Genomic DNA, 18,338 nt, shown 5'->3' with positions numbered 1-18,338 from the left:
AGAAATACCACAAGTGGATGGCTTTAACAAAGAGAAATTTATTCTCTCACAGTCTAGGAGGCTAGGAGTCTGAATTCAGGGTACCAGCTTCAGGGGAAGGCCTTCTCTCTCTGTCAGCTCTGGAGGAATGTCCTTGTTATCAATCTTTCCATGGTCTAGGAATTTCTTAGCACAGGAGCCTCAGGTCCAAAAGATGCACTCTGCTCCCAGCATTGCTTTCTTGGTGGTATAAACAAAAAAAAAATCAAACCCATTGCTGTGGAGTTGATTCTGACTCATAGCAATCCTATAGGATAAAAGTAGAACTGCCCCACAGGGTTTTCAAGGAGTGGCTAGTGGATTTGAACTGCTAAACTTTTGGTTAGCAGTCAAAATCTTAACCACTGCACCACCAGGGCTCGTATGAGGTCCCCCAAAAATGCATGTCAACTTGGCTAGGCCATGATTCCCAGTATTGTGTGATTGTCCACCATTTTGTCATCTGATGTGATTTTCCTGTGTGTTATAAAACCTACTTCTATGATGTTAATGAGGTGGGATTAGAGGCAGTTACGTTAATGAGGCAGGGTTCAATCTACAAGATTAGGTTGTGTTTTAAGTCAATCTCTTTCGAGATATAAAAGAGAGGCAAGCAGAGAAACAGGGGGACCTCATACCACCAAGAAACAAGAGCCAGGAGAATAAAGCATCTTTCAATCCTGGGGTCCCTGCTCTGAGAAGCTTCTCAACCACGGAAGATTGATGACAACGACCTTCTGCCAGAGCCAACAGAGAGAAAAAGCCATCCCCTGGAGTTGGCACCCTGAATTCAGACTTTTAGCCTCCTAGACTGTGAGAGAATAAATTTCTCTTTGTTAAAGCCATCCACTTGTGGTATTTCTTCCTTTTTTTCTTTTTTACTTGTTTTAAATTGTACTTCAGATGAAGGTTTATAGAATAAATAGTTTCTTATTAAACAGTCAGTGTATATATTGTTTTATGACATTGGTTAACAACCCCACAACATGTCAACACTGTCCCTTCTCGACCTTGGAGGACCTTTTCTTTGGTGAAAATATACATAGCCAAAGTTACACCATTTTGAAAGTTTCTACATGTACAATTCAGTGACATCGATTACATTCCTCCAGTTGTGCTGCTGTTCTCACTATCCTTTTCAAAATTATTCCATCACCATTATTTTCAACTCACTGTCCCCTAAGCTTCCCATCAAACCTTTTGAGTTGCTGTTGTCAGTTTGATCCCACATAGATAATTCTTTTTTGTTTTTTGTTTTTTTACGTTAGATGAAGGGTTGCCGAACAAATAGTTTCTCCTTAAACAGTTAGTACATATATTGCCCTATGATAATGGTTAACAAGCCCACGACATGTCAACACTGTCCCTTCTCAACCTTGGGTTCCCTATCACCAGCTTTCTTGTCCCCTCCTGCTTACTAGTCCTTGTCCCTGGACTGCTGTGCCTCATTAGTTCCGTTTTATTTTATGAGGCTGTCCAATCCCCGGGTAAACGGTGAACTTCGGGAGTGACTTCACCACTGAGCTAAAAGGGTGTCCGGGGGCCATACACTTGTAGTATTTCTGTTACAGCAGCACTAGATGACTAAGACACCAGCCACTATTTTTTTCCCAAAACTATTTTAAAATGCTACTACATTCAACTGTTATGAAGTAGGAACCAGTCATTTAAACGTTTTCCTTTGTAAAATGGCTTCCCTTACAAAATACCTTTTAAATAATACTGGGTGGTGCAAACGGTTTGCACTTGACTACTAACCTAAAGGTTGGCAGTTCAAACCCAGCTAGTGGTGTCAAAGAAGAAAGATCTGGCCATCTGCTGTAGATTACAGCCCAGAAAACCCTATGGAGCAGTTCTACTCTGTCACACATGGGGTGGCCAAGGATCGGAATCAACTGTCCGGCAACGGGTTTGGTTTTTTATTTTGTTTTGGTCATTTCATTTACCTCAGCCATGAAATTCAGAATCAGTAGTTTCCCATATCTTGATTCTTTTGTATTTCTCCAACTTTCATCCATGCTTTTTATTTAGGAAACAAAAAACTGTTAAAAAAAAAAAAAAAAAACTTGATTACATTTCAAGTAGTCTACTAATTGTAAAGATTAGCTTTTCAGAGTGGTACTGTTGTTTCTGTCTCCTTCTTTACTATCCTTCACTTCAGACACAAAGACCTAAATCTGTTTTTTGATGCTCTTCTGCATCTGAATGGCTGCAATACAGCTGAACAGCTTTACCGATGTGATATCCTGTGGCAATTCAGTTAGCATTTGTGCTATATGACTAAAGCTCGTCTGTAGGAAAATATTTTCATATAATTGGAAGATTCCTAGTCCAGTTCTAAATAAAAATTCCCATTAATCTCTGCAAAATACACCCTAGACTGGACAGGCCAGACCAACTAGTGTAAAGATCCAGTTTATCAAGTCTCTGTCTAGAGTAGACTGTGAGACTGAATATGAAGAAATGGTTTGGAGAGATTTTCTTCAAAGAACACTGCAAATATTTCACCTTATTGCTGTGATCCACACAGAAAAAGGCATGGCTTGTTTGTAAAATTGCAAATACAATGAAGGCATCTGCCTCTTCCAAACTGAGAATGAGTATTGCCGTGATGAAGGGCATCTCTGGGACATAACCAACATCAGATCTATAACATGAATTTGCTCCTAAGATACTATGTAAAACATGACGTAAAGAGGTAGAAATGCATGGGATATGTCCGGCTTAATTCCAGACTAGCCTCTGGATCATCAACAGATACACTTATCACATACACATCATCGAGAATGATACGTTCAGAGAGAACTTATTTCACCAAAGCTTTTCCATCGTTCTTTTGCTCTTGAGAGGACTATTTCATAAAGTTCACTTGCCCTGGACAAGGCAAGTGTCTCAATGGCAATGGGTTTGTTTGTTTGGTTTATGACTCTGGACAAGTTATTTCACCTGAGTCTTAACTTCTTTGTAAAATGGGGATAATATGATTACCTCATCACATCACCAGTGTTGCTACAGGGACCATCTTCACCTCCTAGCCATATTCCCAATCTTCCATGAAGGTAAGAATCACCTGGGTGCCTGTTAAAGAGTCAAATTCTTGGATTCTACCCTAAACCTAAAGAATCAGACTGTCCAGGGGAAGAGAACCAAGTGATATTTAGTTCATTTCCTACAGCTAGACTCTAAACTTTACCACTGACACTAGGTGGCAATCCCTGCACCACAATTCTTGAACTGGGCAGTTGGGCAGTATGTCACTTGTCCAGATGACCGTTGAACTTGCAGTATTTTCTTCCTGCTTAATTTCTTTTTTTCATTTTATAAACATACTACTTTAATGTCTCTATTTTGAAACTCAGCCACCATCTCATCATGTTCTTGTCAGGAACGTAAAGCCTCTTCCACAGATTTGGCAGGAAGATTTCTTGGAGTGGGCAAAGATTTCTCAGACATGACACAAAAGCAGTAATCATACATGATGGCCCATACTCAAGAATCAAAACAGTGGTAGAAAGTGGCTCAAATTCAAAATTCTTTTCTTAAAAGTTGAAGGGGTGGTTTACAGATCCTCCCTGTTCATGCTTCATATTTCTGCTTGATGATTTTGGTAGTTTTCTGAAGATTCTCTCTAGGTGGGACTTTACCAAAGTTCCTTTGTCATTTTTGGAAATGATTTCCGACAACCAGAAGCAGGTGGTGGGAGCGCTCTGGAGGTGGCTTAACTACAACAAGTGCATGTTAATGTGGAAGAAGCTGCCCTGCCTCTCCTCAGCCCTCTCCGCCTTCAGCCCCTCATTGCCAGGTCCCTCCAGAAGGAGGTGGCCACAGGGGTAGTTGAAGAACTCCATGCTGGCCCAGGAAGCTGTAGCCTGACCAGCCACTTTTAAGGAACTAAGATTGACTTTATGGAGCCAATACTGAAAAAGCCGTCTCAGCAAAACTGGACTAGTACCTGGCATACAGGGACCAGCCTTACTGGTGGTAAGGAAGGTCACTTCCACTGAAGGCCAGGGACCTTGAGATGTTTTGAGGACCTCAAGAAGAGAGAAATTTGCCCAAAATGGATGGGATACTGCAGGGGAAATCTGGTGGAGAGAGCTTCTTGGGCTTGACTTCCTAGCCTCAGAACAGCAAATAATAGAGGCTCTTAGAAGTCCTATCTGAGATTCTTTATGAAAACTTCCAGCAGAACAAACAAAAGCAGGCTTTTATGGTAAATTAGCATTCTTACTGCACCTATGTAAATAATAAGACCAAATTTAATAAGTCTAAACTTACTCTGTGATCAAAAATAATCTTTGGGACTCTTTTTTATCAAAAGGCAGAGACTATAGGAAACATTTGTGTTTCCATGGCAATTATTCACCATCACTGTAGAGCCCACCAGAGTTATGATTCTGATTTTGTGAGAGCTATTTTACAACTCTGTACATTGTAGATCACTGATAGCAATACTAAACACTTCTTGTCTATAGACATGCAAGTGAATGCTGTCCAGTGAAGAGAGAGCCGAAAAACCAGTTTGGGCGCCATTTGCACATTCATGTCAGCATTCCTGATCTATAAATGTGTCTGTTGTTTGGATTTTCCTTTGACCTGGTTGTAATACAGAACCCTGGTGGCGCAGTGGTTAGGAGCTTGGCTGCTAACCAGAAGGTTGGCAGTTTGAATTCCCCAATCACTCCTTGGAAACCCTATGAGGCAGTTCTACTCTGTCTTATAAGGTCAGTATGAGTCGGAATAGACTTGATGGCAACGGGTTTTTGGTTTTGGCTGTAATACTTAACCAGTTTCCTCATGAATGAGTTAAAGAAAATCTTTAATATGTTTATTTTTATATCTGTATGAGTGTCATGATTTTACCTGTTTTTAAAAATTATCTTTTAATGTCAACTTGGAACTAAACCACTATTTAATGGTTAATCCTATGAGCCCTGACCTGTCTTTGCTTGCATCCCAGAGAGCCTAGAGAGTTTCAGACAAGAGTGTCAAGAGTCTTGTGAGGTAGCCCAGTTTGATGACCTTCCGAGAAACCTACCACAGGAACTTTCTAGAGGCTTCATGGTGGCAGCTCTGTTTAGAAGCCACTTGATAATTTTTTTTCTGTTCTACTGATTGAGATGGTCTGAGACCTCTTGGCAGACATTGTCCCAGTCATTTGGCTCCCCTTAAAGATCTGTGTAAATCTCAAAAGTACACTTCAGGGGGGAATACAAGTTTAAGGCCCTCATATTCTGCTAACTCTTATAACCAAAAGCGAGGTAATGCTGAAGCTCTGCCACGTGAGGCTTTATCAGCTTGTTTAAATCAAAGCCATCCAGGAAGCAGTGCCTGACAGATCCCTTCCCCCTTGGCAGGTATGGAATGTAGATTGATAACCGTGGACCAAACAACACAATCTTTGGATAGAAGAGGAGACACTACCACAGGAGTGATAGAAGCAGATTTTTTTTTTTCTGGTAAAATTTAAAGCTTATATGGAGCCATAAGGATGGACAGCAGCATAACATACTGAAAGGGGTCAATGTCTTGATTATTCTCATCTGTTCAGCCATCATGTTAGAGTTGGCCCAGGACCCACATAATGCTGGCTCAGAGCCATGTTAAAAGATGTGGAAAAATCCCTATTTTTCAAAAAGGCATTGACTTCTGGAAGCTTTGGGGGAAGATAAAGAATCTTTAAAGTGGCTGTTTAAGGTGTTGTCCTATATGCCCAACAGATTCCCACTCTAGGTCACATGTTAACCATCTCTCTCCCTCCACCCAGGAAAAAGTCCACTAGATATGTTTGGTGTTCGTTACCTGACCAGAAAAATGCTTTCCTTGTACTCTGTTCACCCCCGTTAGAAAGAGTTCTTTGTCTTCTCCAAAGCTTCTAGAAGCCCTCTCTTTCCAAAGGAGCCCTGGTGGCACAGTGGTTAAGAGGTTGGCTGCTAACCAACAGGTTATCAGTTCAAATCCAGCCACCACTCCCTGGAAACCCTATGGGGCAGTCCTATTCTGTCCTACAGGGTTGCTATGAGTAGGTATTGACTCAATGGCAACAGGCTGGTTTTGGTTTTGGACCTGACCAGAAAAATGCTTTCTTTGTATTCTGTTCATCCCCATTCTTTCTAATAGTCCTTGTTAACTTTGATAACATCTATAACAAACTGAATTACTCTAATATGTTTGAAGGTCAACTGCAAGACAATGATGAGAACAATGATAACTTCAGTCTATTTTGGATGGATTAGACATTGATGTATTTTTATCACTGCTTGGTGACTTGGGGGGAAACAGGTGCTCAGGAGGTAGAGGTTTTATGGTTATGAGAAGAAGCACCAGTCCCATTTCCTTCCCTAAAGATGCTTTAAAGAGCCCTGGTGGCACAGTGGTTAAGCGCTCAGCTGCTAACTGAAAGGTTGGCGGTTCAAACCTACCAGCCACTCTGCAGGAGAAAGATGTGGCAGTCGGCTTTTGTAAAGATTAACCAAAACTAAACACAACTCGTTCCTGCCGAGTCCATTTCCTGTAAAGATTACAGCCTTGGAAACCCTATGGAGCAGTTCTACTCTGTCCTATAGGATCACTATGAGTCAGAATCGACTCGATGGCAACAGGTAAAGATGCGTTTGGAAGGCGCTTCTTGGCACTGGGGGAAGAGCAGAGACAAATTAAGTTAATAATTAAATACCCTCTGTCCTCTGTTGAATGAAATTAACATTTTTTTGTGATTTCCAAATATACCCAAAGGAGCCCTGGTGGTACAAAAGGGTTAAGCGTTCCACTGCTAACCAAAAGGATGGCAATTCAAACCTACTCAGTAGCTCCTCGGGAGAAAAGATCTGCTCCCATAAAGACTACAACTTAGAAAACCTATGAGCAGTTCTACTCTGTCACATGTGGCCACTATGAGTTGAAATTGACTCCACAGCACCTAACAACAACAACGTTGATATAACAAGGAGCCCTGGTGGTGCAATGCTTAAGCGTTTGGCTGCTAACTGAAAGATTGTTGGTTAGAACCACCGAGCAACTCTGCAGGAGAAAGACCAGACAATCTACTTCCATAAAGATTATAGCCCAGAAAACCCTATGAGGCAGTTCTATTCTGTCACATGGGGTCGCTATGATCAAAATGTACTCTACAGCACCTAACAATAACAACAAATATACACATGGCATTGTGAAGGATTCAAAGATAAATTCAATATATCCTGCCCTCAGGAGCTTACAGTCTAGTGAGGAATGGAGCAATTACACAAACAAAACAGGACAAGCAAGAGTGCTACTTTGGTTAAGAGGAAGAGGAAGTCATAAGCATGTTTTTTAAAAATCAAGAACATTCCCCTGACCAACTGAGTATATCAAATAGATTTGAGGAGGAACATTTAAGAGATGGTTTCAGGAGCCCACATGAGAGACAATGAGATTCTAAGCTAGGTCCATGGCAATGAAACAGAAATGAGAAAAGATCTGTTGATAAATTGTATGGGAGATAATTGAGAGGGAAAAGAGCAAAGTGTTTGAGTGTTAGAAATTGGGAGAATGGAGGTATGGCTAACAGATGTGAGCAAGAAAAAGAGAAATGGGGAGGAAGATAGCAAGCTCATTTTCTGAGACGCTGCCTTAAATATGGTACACTGAGTAGCTAAGAGATTGATGATTATGTAGAGCGTTGTCATCTTGTCTTATTTTCCCCCAGGAAGACATCTATCTTTTGATTCTGTCTGTTTACAGTCAGTTCTCTGGTTTGGAAATGCTCTGTGCAGCATAAGTATTTATGCTTTGAAATCCAGTGCATCACCACCCGCCTTCATCCTACCACCTCTCTGTTTAGCTGTAGCTCAGTATGAGTAACTCAGATGCCTGCAGTTTTACTTTCCTTTGTGCGCCGACATGACGGGGATGAGCCTGCTCACCTGGAATGTAGAAGTACCCTGTTGTTAAAGCTCTGTCAAGGGAAGAATGACCAACCGCAGCAACTTGGGCTCTACCCAAGGATCATCTATCTTCTTCATGTTTTGGCTTCTCAGTACAATCTGAGAGCATCTGATTTGGATTCTGGACAAATAAAATTTATGGTCTCAAGACACCATCCCCTATAAATCAAATGAGACACTCTTACTAAATTGAGTCTCATCAACACTTCTCTGAATTCTCTACATGTCAGCATAGAATTGTCTCAATCTTTCTTCCTCTACTTTATGCTCATACATTTTCATTCTTGTTTCTGACAGCTTTTATTTACTTGGATCTACTTTCCAGTGTTGTTTAACATTTTTAAATATTTACTTTTTCCTGTTTATAGAAGTAATATGCACTCATTGTAAAAACAACATGATTTGGAAACTAAGAAGCACAAAGAAGAAAATACATGACCTGTACTCTCGTCACTGTTAACATTTTGGTGTATTTCCTTCTGGTCTCTTGCCTCGGATGTACATTTTAATTGTAATTAATTTGATTTGGTTTTCTGATTTTTTTACTCTTGCATTTTGAGAATTTTCTCATTAAAATTATTTTAAATTATCATTTTCGATGGCTGCATTATGTTTTACTATTGTGAATGCTATATTTTTCCTCATGGTATTATCTCCTGTGCTGATTGCTTAACTCTTTATAATAAAATTTCCTGGGCTATGCATATGCCTATAGTCACAACTGAAAAAGGAAAGAATACCAGCCAAAATGTATATAAAGAGAAAGATTACATAATTCTGGAATAAGCATTTCTGCTTACACTTCTCCTATAAAAGAAATACACAATTTGGTTAATAAATATACTTTTTTTTTTATAAAGAGGATGTCAAGTATTTGTACATGTTTAAAAATGAGAAAGAAATAGAGAGCTATCTTCTTACAGCCTAAGGTCTTCTGAATTAGGAGTAGGTAGAGTTTTCTCTTTTCATTACAAAAATTCATAAATACTCATAAGTACAAGTAAAAAGAACTTGCTGATACCTAGATGGTGGTATAGACTCAACAGAGGCCATAGTGAAAACTGTGGCAAGCATGAGGTACATTTGTAGAGGGGTGAAAAACTGTTCCCCATCCACCCAAGCAGCCTCCTGTCCATTCAATGGACAGGTGAACCACTTACAGCACATACAAATGGAAAGAGCCCCTCTACATGCCTAAAAAGGATGCCCATCTGAGGGCTGTGGGGACTATGATCTCAGGAAACATCTAGCTCAATTGGCATAACATTGTTTATAAAGAAACTGTTCTACATGTAGATACACGATACTAAACGGGCAGCTTCTGTCCGGAGGTGAGATGAGAAGGTAGAGAAGATTAGGAGCTGGTTGAATGGAAATGGGAAATCAAGGGTGGAAAGGAGGAGTGTTTTGTCACAGTATCAGGAGAGCAATTAGGGTCACATAACAATATGTATAAATTTTTGTACAACAGACTAACTTGAAATGTAAACTTTCACTTGAACTACAACAATAAAAAAAATAAAATGTTCTAAAAAAAAAATAATAATAAAAAAAATAAAAATAAAAATAAAATGTTCTACATTCCACTTTGGTGAGTAGCGTCTGCGTTCTTAAAAGCCTGTGAGCAGCCACCTAAGATGTTCCACTGGTCTCACCCCTTCAGGAGCAAGGGAAAATGAAGAAAACTAAAGACACAAGGGAAAGATTAGTCCAAAGGACTAATGGACCACAACTACCACGGCCTCCACTAGACTGAGTCCAGCACAACTAGATGATGCCGGGCTACCACCACTGACTGCTCTGACAGGGATCACAATAGAGGGTCCGTGACAGAGCTAGAGAAAAATATAGAACACAATTCTAACTCAGAAAAAGACCAGACTTACTGGCCTGACAGAGACTGGAGAAACACTGAAAATATGGCCCCTGGACACCCTTTTAGCTCAGTAATGAAGTCACTCCAGAGATTCACCTTTCAGCCAAAGATTAGACAGACCCATAGGACAAAATGAGACTAAACAGGCACACCAGCCCAGGAGCAAAGACTAGAAGGCAGGAGGGGACAGGAAAGCTGGTAATAGGAAACTCAAGTTGAGAAGGGAGAGTACTGACATGTCATGGAGTTGTTAACCAACGTCATAAAACAATATATGCACTAACTGTTTAATGAGAAGCTAGTTTGTTCTGTAAACCTTCATTTAAAGTACAATAAAAATAAATAAGACCATTGTTCAAAAATGAAAAAAAAAAAGGATGCCCACTATAATTGTTATTATTCAATATTATTCTGGGAGTTCTAGGCAATTTGATAAGACAAGAAAAAGAACAAAGTATAAATATATGAAAAGATATCATTAATATATTGTTAACTAAGACAGTATATGTAGAATAATATAAATTGTGTGATTCCATGAAAAAACATATAAGTATATAAAGTGTATAATACATATGTCATAGAAAAATACTTTTTGGCAATGGGATGAGGAAAAGTATACTGATATGTTTTATTTTCTATACTTCTACAATTGTTTGCACTTATAAGTGTGTATTAATTTTTACAATAAAAAAGGACAAACTCTACCTAATCCTAATTCAGAAACCCTGGTGGCATAGTGGTTAAGAGCTACGGCTGCTAACCAAAAGGTCGGTAGTTCAAATCCACCAGGCACTCCTTGGAAACCCTATGGGGCAGTTCTACTCTGTCATATAGGGTCATTATGAGTCGGAATAAACTCAACAGCAACAGGTAGGCTATAAGAATATAACTCTATTTCTTTCTAACTTTTAAACATATATAAATACTTGATATCCTCATTGTAAAAAAAAAAAAAAAGTATATTAACCAAACTATATTTTTCTAAAACAGGAAAATGGGCATATCAGGTTGGATGATCTGCCCATTATCTTCACCCAGTTTCCACTACCCTACCTTCCTCATACTTTAAAATCTTTCTTTGGCTTCCCATGTACACTTTACTACAGGACGAACAATGTTCTGACTAGCTCGCTAGATTCTAGTCACTTGGCAGTTAGATTTTCTGACCTTGAATTTATGTGGCAACATTTCCAAAATATGTTTGCTTAAAAAGATGCCTTCTAAGCAAATGTTTGGAGCCCTGGTGGTACAGTGGTTAAGAGCTGGCTGCTAACCAAAAGGTCGGCAGTTTGGATCCAACAGCCGCTCCTTGGAAACCCTTTGGGGCAGTTATACTCTGTCCTATAGGGTTGCTATGAGTCGAAATCAACTCAGCGGCAATGGGTTTGGTTTTAAGTAAATGTTTAAAAATAATTAATTGGGATCATGAAATTTCCATTCATAAATATGAGAAACTTATTTTTGAAACTTGTGTTTTGAAGAGTATATTTTGACCAGAATAAATGTGTAAATTATACGTGTGAGAAGTTAAAAAACTGTAAGTTTTAGCAGCTTCTGGTTAAATGTGTGATTTGTCTGTGAAAACATTTTTTAAAAATTATTAGCTTTGTCTATTCTGGAATGATCTGTGGTTCAGTATACTGAAGTAAGATGAACTCTATTTAAGGAAAGAAAAACGGCATCAGGAGTTAAATCATATCTAAAGTTATACCTTTTTTTTTTCAGAATGTTTTCTCCATAAATTTTCTCTTTCAGGGAAAAGTTTAATCTTGATAAACTAAATTAGGCAGCATACCAGGGAGGAAAAGAAAAAAAGGTATTCAAAACAAAACATACCCAGACAATAATCAAAAAATTTCTCCAATGTAGATTCTGCAGGGAGAAATCAGCGTGGGGGGAGTCTTTTGAACCAGTTAAAAATTCTGCCTGGAGGTAGCTACTTCAGAATCAGGATGGGGAAAGAATCTACCACAACTCCCATTTTAGTAAAAGTCCTATATGAAGTTTCTTAATTTGCACAATTCCAAGTTTGGTGATTTTAAACTTAAAAATATAGTAGTAAAAATATTTAATGTATCAGAACTGAAAAACGTAATCTCTCTCAATTTGGGCATTTCCTTTTTTGATGTTGTAATTAAAATAGAAAAAAAAAGTTTATTGGTGAAATGCATAATGTATGGGCTATAATTCTTAAAGATGATCACGTTTTTCCTCTGTCATGATCATATAAATTATCACATAAAATGCATATGGGGAATATGGAAAGGGCATAATTTAATCCATGCAAAGAGCTAATTATTATTTGCCACTAAAGCTGCAATGATTAAAATTTCTTATGACTAAAGTTTTGTAAATGTTCCTATTTGCTTTTACATGTTAAAAAAAATTATAACACCTGGCTTGATACTTGAAAGAACTAAATGTAAATGTGAACATGAGCTAAATATTGAAATATCTTCTGTGAATCGATTTTGTGGAAGTTACCTGGACCTGTAGATATTCTGGGGAGCTGGACATGTTCTATTTCCCAACCTAGGTGATGGTTACATGGGTGTTTGCTTTGTAGTTATTCATTAAACTGTACATTTGTGTTTTATGTTTTCTGTCTGTTATATTTCACAATCAAAAATTTCAAAAAGAAAATGGACATCTGATGCCCGGTGTGCTGTAGTACAAAGAATCCTCCATTAGTTTGTAGGTTCTGAGTTATAAAAATTCAGAAATTTAGAAGTCCTTAAATTTGGAATTATTTAAACCCACAAGTACAATACACAAATTAGCGACCTTATGCCTGATTTTATTCATCTGTAAAATTGAAATGACAGTGATCCCTACCTCACAGAGCAGACGTGAAGAGTGCATGTAAAAGGTTAGGACAGTGCTTGACATAAGACAGGGTCTTCATAAATGTATCCTATTTGTGACAATTCCTTGGGGACTGCAATCTCAGGGAAGCAAGAGTAAGGGGGAGGGGAGAATTGAGGTCAGAAAAAGGGGAAGTGAGGCAAAGAAGGAAGGAAAATAAAAGACAAGGTGGTGTAATAGTGATCTGGCCACAGCTACTTAAGAAAACACAGTTGATTGATAGACCATGCAGAACCACTTCATCTGGGAACAGTCCCTTCGGGCAGCTGCTGGGACTTGAGTGCTAGAGCTGTTGTAGCTACCTCCTCTGGCGGCTGGTGCCATTAAGCTCCAGTCAACCCCTGAAACCTTGCCCCCAGCTGTCAAAGACAATGGGCAGTGTTAGAAGATGAGATAAATGTGGCAACTGTCATGGCTTTGCCTCCTGAGACAGGAAGTAGAACTAGTGGTCAAGGGCGTGAGGGCAGGATAGATAGGGCTAGCTGCATCAGGGAAGCATATAAAGTGGGGCCCAGTGCACTTCTAGTAGAAAATATTGTTGTTAGCTGTCATCCACTCAGCTCCCCGCTCATGGTGACTCCATGCACAACACAACAAACTGGAACGCTGCCCCATCCTGCACCATGCCCATGATCAGTTGCAGATCAGACTATTGTGATCCACAGGATTTTCACTGGTTGATTTTCAGAAGTAGATTGCCAAGTCTTTCTTCCTAGTCCATCTTAGTCTGGAAGCTGCTCTAAAACCTGTTCAGCATCATAGCAACACATAAGCCCCCACTGACATACAGTTGGTGGCTGAACATGAGGTGCGTTGGCCAGGAATCAGCCCATGTCTCCTGCACGGAAGCTGAGAATTCTCCACTGACCTACCAGTGCCCCAACTAGTATAAAAAATTGAGGTTAATTCTAAATAATCGCCGAAGAACACAGAAATAAGGGTCAGACCAAAGAGAAAATTAGAATCAAATAAAATTAAGGGATCCAGTAAGTGAGAATGAGCACAAGAGGGGAAAAAAAATCATGAAAACTCCATGGAGGAAGAAGACAAATCATATCAGAAAAACGGGCACATCAGGTTGGGTAATCCTGCCTATTATCTTCATCCAGTTTCCACTACCCTACTTCCTTATACTTTAAGGAAAAGGTATAGTGCTACTAGAGACACATCAAGAAGGAGTAAAAAGTAACATCCCCTGCCTCCTAAAGTTACCTAAGCTTTTGGGTTCCTAGGGGTGAAGGGCCAGCCTCTCTGGGCCTTTATGTTTCTCAATGAGCTATCAAGACATTTATGTGGAAAATGTGCAGTTGGACTCAATTTTGCGTGTGTTGAAAGAAGGAAATTGGGTAGATTTCCAGGAATTTGCAAAAGAACCAGGATTTATTTTTCCTTGGGGACAGAGAACTGAGACTGTACAAACCAGCCTCTCCGAAATGGCAGACCCTTGAAGGCTGCTGGGAAGTTTGTAAAATCTGAGCACTAAGGTTTGGGAGCCTGCAGGAGGGGCCCTGAATTTTCCCCCAAGGAAACGGAGCTACAGCAGAACCACCCTCCACGGCAGGACCAGGCACAAAGCTGGATAGGCAGACCTGGGGGTAGGTAGCTAGCTAAAGGATCAACCAGGACACCAGCACCCCAACAGTGGCATCATGTGGCCATAAGAAGCAATAGCAACAGAGACATCCAAAGACTGACAAGTCCAGAGACGATGTGAGCCTCGCATTCCTGACTCCCACCCCCATAGCTATACAATGAAAGGGAAAGGGAGGAGCCCTAAAATAACTGATAATTGACTTCCACCAATCTTAACAGGTGAGGCTTAGACTCTTCTAAGTCAATTAAAGAAAATAAAGATAGACTTCTTTTGAACACATTGCGTTTAAAGTACTTCTCAAGTGGACTGCAGCTCAAGATAGTGGTCAAGGGTTTATGTAGCTGGTAGGCCAGGCCTGGGATCTAGAGTGAGAAGAGGGCTGAGAACAGAATCCTGGACGTTCATCTTTTAAGAAGTGACAGAGGAGAAGAGACTGAGGGGTAAAACTTTCTGTGGCATTTATTGAGCACCTATGGCAAGGAACTGCACCAGATGCTCAAAAAGTAGAGATTGTACGTCCGCATGAGGAATGAGTGTTTAAGGGAGCAGGTGGCCAGCAGGATGCTTCTACAAGCCCCTTGAGTAGAGCCCAGGATTCAGTGGAAACTGGAGGAATCATACAAGGATCTGTTTGAAACTCAAGCCACACTCTGAGTTCTCAGGTTTGCCTTATTCCCTGTACCACCTTTTCCCGTTCCTTCACATGGAGTCTGGATAAGGTGAAATTACTTTTATTAATGGTGAGCGCAAGCAGGAATGTGAGAGGCTGCTTCTGTTTTAGAGGACACAGGGTACTAGGCTGAAGGAGCCCGGAAGGGAAGGCCTGAGCTGGGCTGTGGACGCAGAATTCCCTCCTTATTTGGCCGTGAATGCCGCATTCTAGAGGAGGATTTATTTTGAGACCAGACAGGCACAGTGGGGCAGGCACCCGCCATCAGGCCGCATTCTCTGTTTGGAGCAAAGCCCCTTCCGCAGCCCCAGGTCTCCCGGGATCTTCCTCGGTGTCCTGCGGAGGCTCTGGCTCCAGCGTGGACGCCTGGGCAGGCTGAGCTTCAGGCTGGCCTTCAGCGCTCCGCCCAGGCCCAAGGCGAGGTGGCTTGACGGGCGTGGGTGGTGGCGCTGCAGGCCCTTTCCGGCCCGAAAGAGCCTTTCTCAGGCTCTGTACCTTCTGCAACCCTGTGCGCCGCAGCCGCCTTGCCCGGGACTCCACGGGCTCCTCCTCTGAGCTCTCCTCAATTTCGGCCTCCGGCAGCTCTGGGCCCAGCTCAGACAGGTCCTCCAGGCCCAAGGGCTCTGGCTCCTTCTGGAAGGCGCTGCCTGGGATTTCGGCCTCCTCCTGCAGGTGACAGGCACAGCACTGACGCCAACAGCAAAGTCATCTCCCCTGACCCCTACACGGACCAGCCTAAGCTTCATTCCTCAATTACATAAGGGAAAACCGCTCCACCCTTTACCTCTGCAGCCCAAGTCAGGAGAAAAAATCCGGCGTGGGAAGGTGGCAATGGAAGTGGGAGGGAGGGCTGCGGGAAAACAGCGTAAGTATGGGAAGTAGGTGGGATACGGGTAGAGCCGTGAGATGAGGATGGTGATCGCTTGAACAAGAACTGGAGCAGGCGGCAAACTGTGGAGGGATGCACCTCCACAGCCGTTATTTTCAGTTGGGGGTGAGTTGGGACTTGGAGCAAATTTTGTGGACGTGGCCTGAGCTGGAGCTGGGCGGGCTTTGATTAGCCAGCTGGGCTCAACGCTGGTGAGGGAGGGATGGGGCTGAGGTGGTGGTTAGTGGGTGCGGCTCTGCAAGTCTTTCGCCGCTGCGGGAAGGTGGGTGGGATTAGGAATGTGGGTGTGCCAGGCGGCTGGGTGGAGAGCCCCAGGATGGTGGCCTGGGGACGGGTAAAGGCCCCCCCGGATTGGGGGACGCTTGGGGTCACTGACCTTGAAGAGCAAGACGTGGAGCTTCCCGCGCGCCACCAGCAGCCCGTGGTTGGCCTCCAGCCGCTGCATCTGGGCGGCGCGGCTCACTGCGCGCTCCTGAGCCGCGTCGGAGTGCGAGCCCACGCGCTCCGCCTTGGCCAGCAGCTGCGCCAGCCTGTTGCTGGTGGTGTCGTGGCTGCGGCTTAGCGCGCCCAGGCCGCTCTGGATGCGGTGCACGGAGCCCGCCAGGCCGCCCTGCCTCCGAGCCAGGCCGCCCTGCCGCTCCCGCAGTGCCTCCAGCATGGTGGCCAGTTTCTCCAGCAGGGTCACCACCGTCACGGCGTGAACGGGGCCCCCCGCTGGCACACCGGACACAGGCCCCGGTTCCAACGCACTTTCCCCCATGATCCCCGACAGTCCCTTGCCTGCTCTCCCTGCGGCCGCTAGCTGCGCTTTAGCCTGGGGCTGCCTTTCTCCGGCTCCTCCCCAGCCCCAGCCGTGACTCAGGCAGGCGGAGTTGGCTTTCTCCGGCAGCAGGAGGGAGGACGGGGGGCGGAGGGGGCGGGATGTCAGCCGGGGGTGGGGGGTCCTACCGAGGAGCTCCCCCTTCTGCTGCCCCGCCCAGGGGACCCGCGGGGGAAGCAGGTTGGCCCAGGACTCCAACCTCTGCAAACTCTCTCACTTTGCGTTGGAGTTAACCCCCCTCCGCCGTCCCAGTTTCCTGTTGTGCCTCTTTCTGGAACACCACCACAAAGAGGGAGCCACGGAAATTTTTATCTCATGATTCGAGTGGGCAGGGAAACTGCTGTTTCAGTTAGAGCGGCAAAGGGCTAACCAGAGGGGCGGCCGCCCTCCCTGGGTCCCCCATACCGCCCGCAGGCTGGGCGCGGTGGACCCGAGGCTCCAGGCTGTTCGGCCACAGATCTGGGACTGTATAGGCTCGAGGCCCCGTTTTCTGAGCTACGTGGGCGGGCGGGCGGGCAGGGGATCCTCTGGTATTTTCCTAATTGTCATTGCCAGGCTTTTGCCGCAGGCCCTCGGTTCCCGGTCTCTAGTCCGTCTAGTTCTCTTCCCTCCCTTTCTTTGGGCTTCCCGAGTAAAGCTCAGAGGCGCCTCGCCCACCCCAAGCTTGGAGGGCTGGTGGGACGCTTCTTCCTTTAAAACCTTCAAAAGGCTTAGAGTAGGTGCTGGAATGTTTTTGTTTTGATGGAGGTTGGTTGTGGCTCCTGCCTGATGCTGTTGATAATCTCTGGAAATAGGTGAGAATATCTGCGGAAAGTGAAGAAGATTTGAAATTGCTGTTGTAAAGGAGGAAAGAGTCAGCATGGAGCGTCCAGTTAATGTTGCAGATCATGAATTGGTAATATCATCAGTTTGGAAAATCCCACGACTTGTCTTTAGCAATACTCAGCAAGCTGATTGTGGACACAGAGGCTCACACAATCCATTAAGTCTGATGATTTCTCTCCTCACCCAACCTGTGAGGGCTACTCAGTAACAACTGTGGAAGAAACTGTGTCACTTAGGTGATAGTTACATGGTCTGAAAGCACCTGAAGTCTAATTTACACAGAAGTACAGTAGACTATGTAGCAGTGGTGGTTCAGTAGCAGAACTCTTTCCTTCCATGTGGGAGACCTGGGTTCGATTCCCAGCCTCAGTGGAGGCTTGCGTGTTGCCCTGATGCTGGACAGGTTTCAGAGGCATTTCCAGGACTAGGAGGAAAGGCCTGGCAACTGCTTCTGAAAAATCAGCCAATGAAAACTCTGTGGATCACAACAGTCTGATCCTGTTGTGCCTGGGTTCGTCATGAGTCAGGGACGACTTGAAGGCCACTAACGACAACAGCAGGCTATGAGCAACAGTTGCCAGAAGTCTGGTAATGCTAAGATGATGCATGACTTCTACAAATACAAGGTCTTGGAGCTTGGTCTTCTGCTTAACACAAGAGAAAAAGGATCCCTTGGGTGCCTGTTGGGAATCACTGTCTCTTCCAGTGGATCTATATTTGCCCAGAGAGGATGTGCCGATTAAAATTCTTTCATACTGAGGGAACAGAAAACCCAATTCAAACAGCTCCTAAGCACAGAAGACCCAATTCAAACATAACTGAAAAAGACCAACGGTAGAGTGATGATTAAGTGTGG

At 43.1% G+C, this 18,338-nt stretch overlaps 1 protein-coding gene and 1 pseudogene across 1 annotated transcript; both read right to left on the bottom strand.

The window, feature by feature from the left end:
- Positions 1–2,120: 2,120 nt before the first annotated feature.
- Positions 2,121–3,866, bottom strand: LOC101345766 (TBC1 domain family member 12-like; annotated as a pseudogene).
- Positions 3,867–15,008: 11,142 nt separating this feature from the next.
- Positions 15,009–16,607, bottom strand: CAVIN3 (caveolae associated protein 3). The gene is made up of 2 exons (XM_004389066.3): positions 16,214–16,607; positions 15,009–15,614 (listed from the first exon to the last, which is right to left on the bottom strand). The coding sequence occupies exons 1-2, from the start codon at positions 16,595–16,597 to the stop codon at positions 15,213–15,215; spliced, it is 786 nt and encodes a 261-aa protein (XP_004389123.1). The 5' UTR covers positions 16,598–16,607; the 3' UTR covers positions 15,009–15,212.
- Positions 16,608–18,338: the final 1,731 nt, after the last annotated feature.

This window comes from Trichechus manatus, unplaced genomic scaffold, assembly GCF_000243295.1.
Source record: "Trichechus manatus latirostris isolate Lorelei unplaced genomic scaffold, TriManLat1.0 scaffold00232, whole genome shotgun sequence".
NCBI classification, from domain to species: Eukaryota; Metazoa; Chordata; class Mammalia; order Sirenia; family Trichechidae; genus Trichechus; species Trichechus manatus.
The sequence above is the reverse complement of the archived record's forward strand: the minus strand, read 5'-3'. Positions and strand labels throughout refer to the sequence as shown.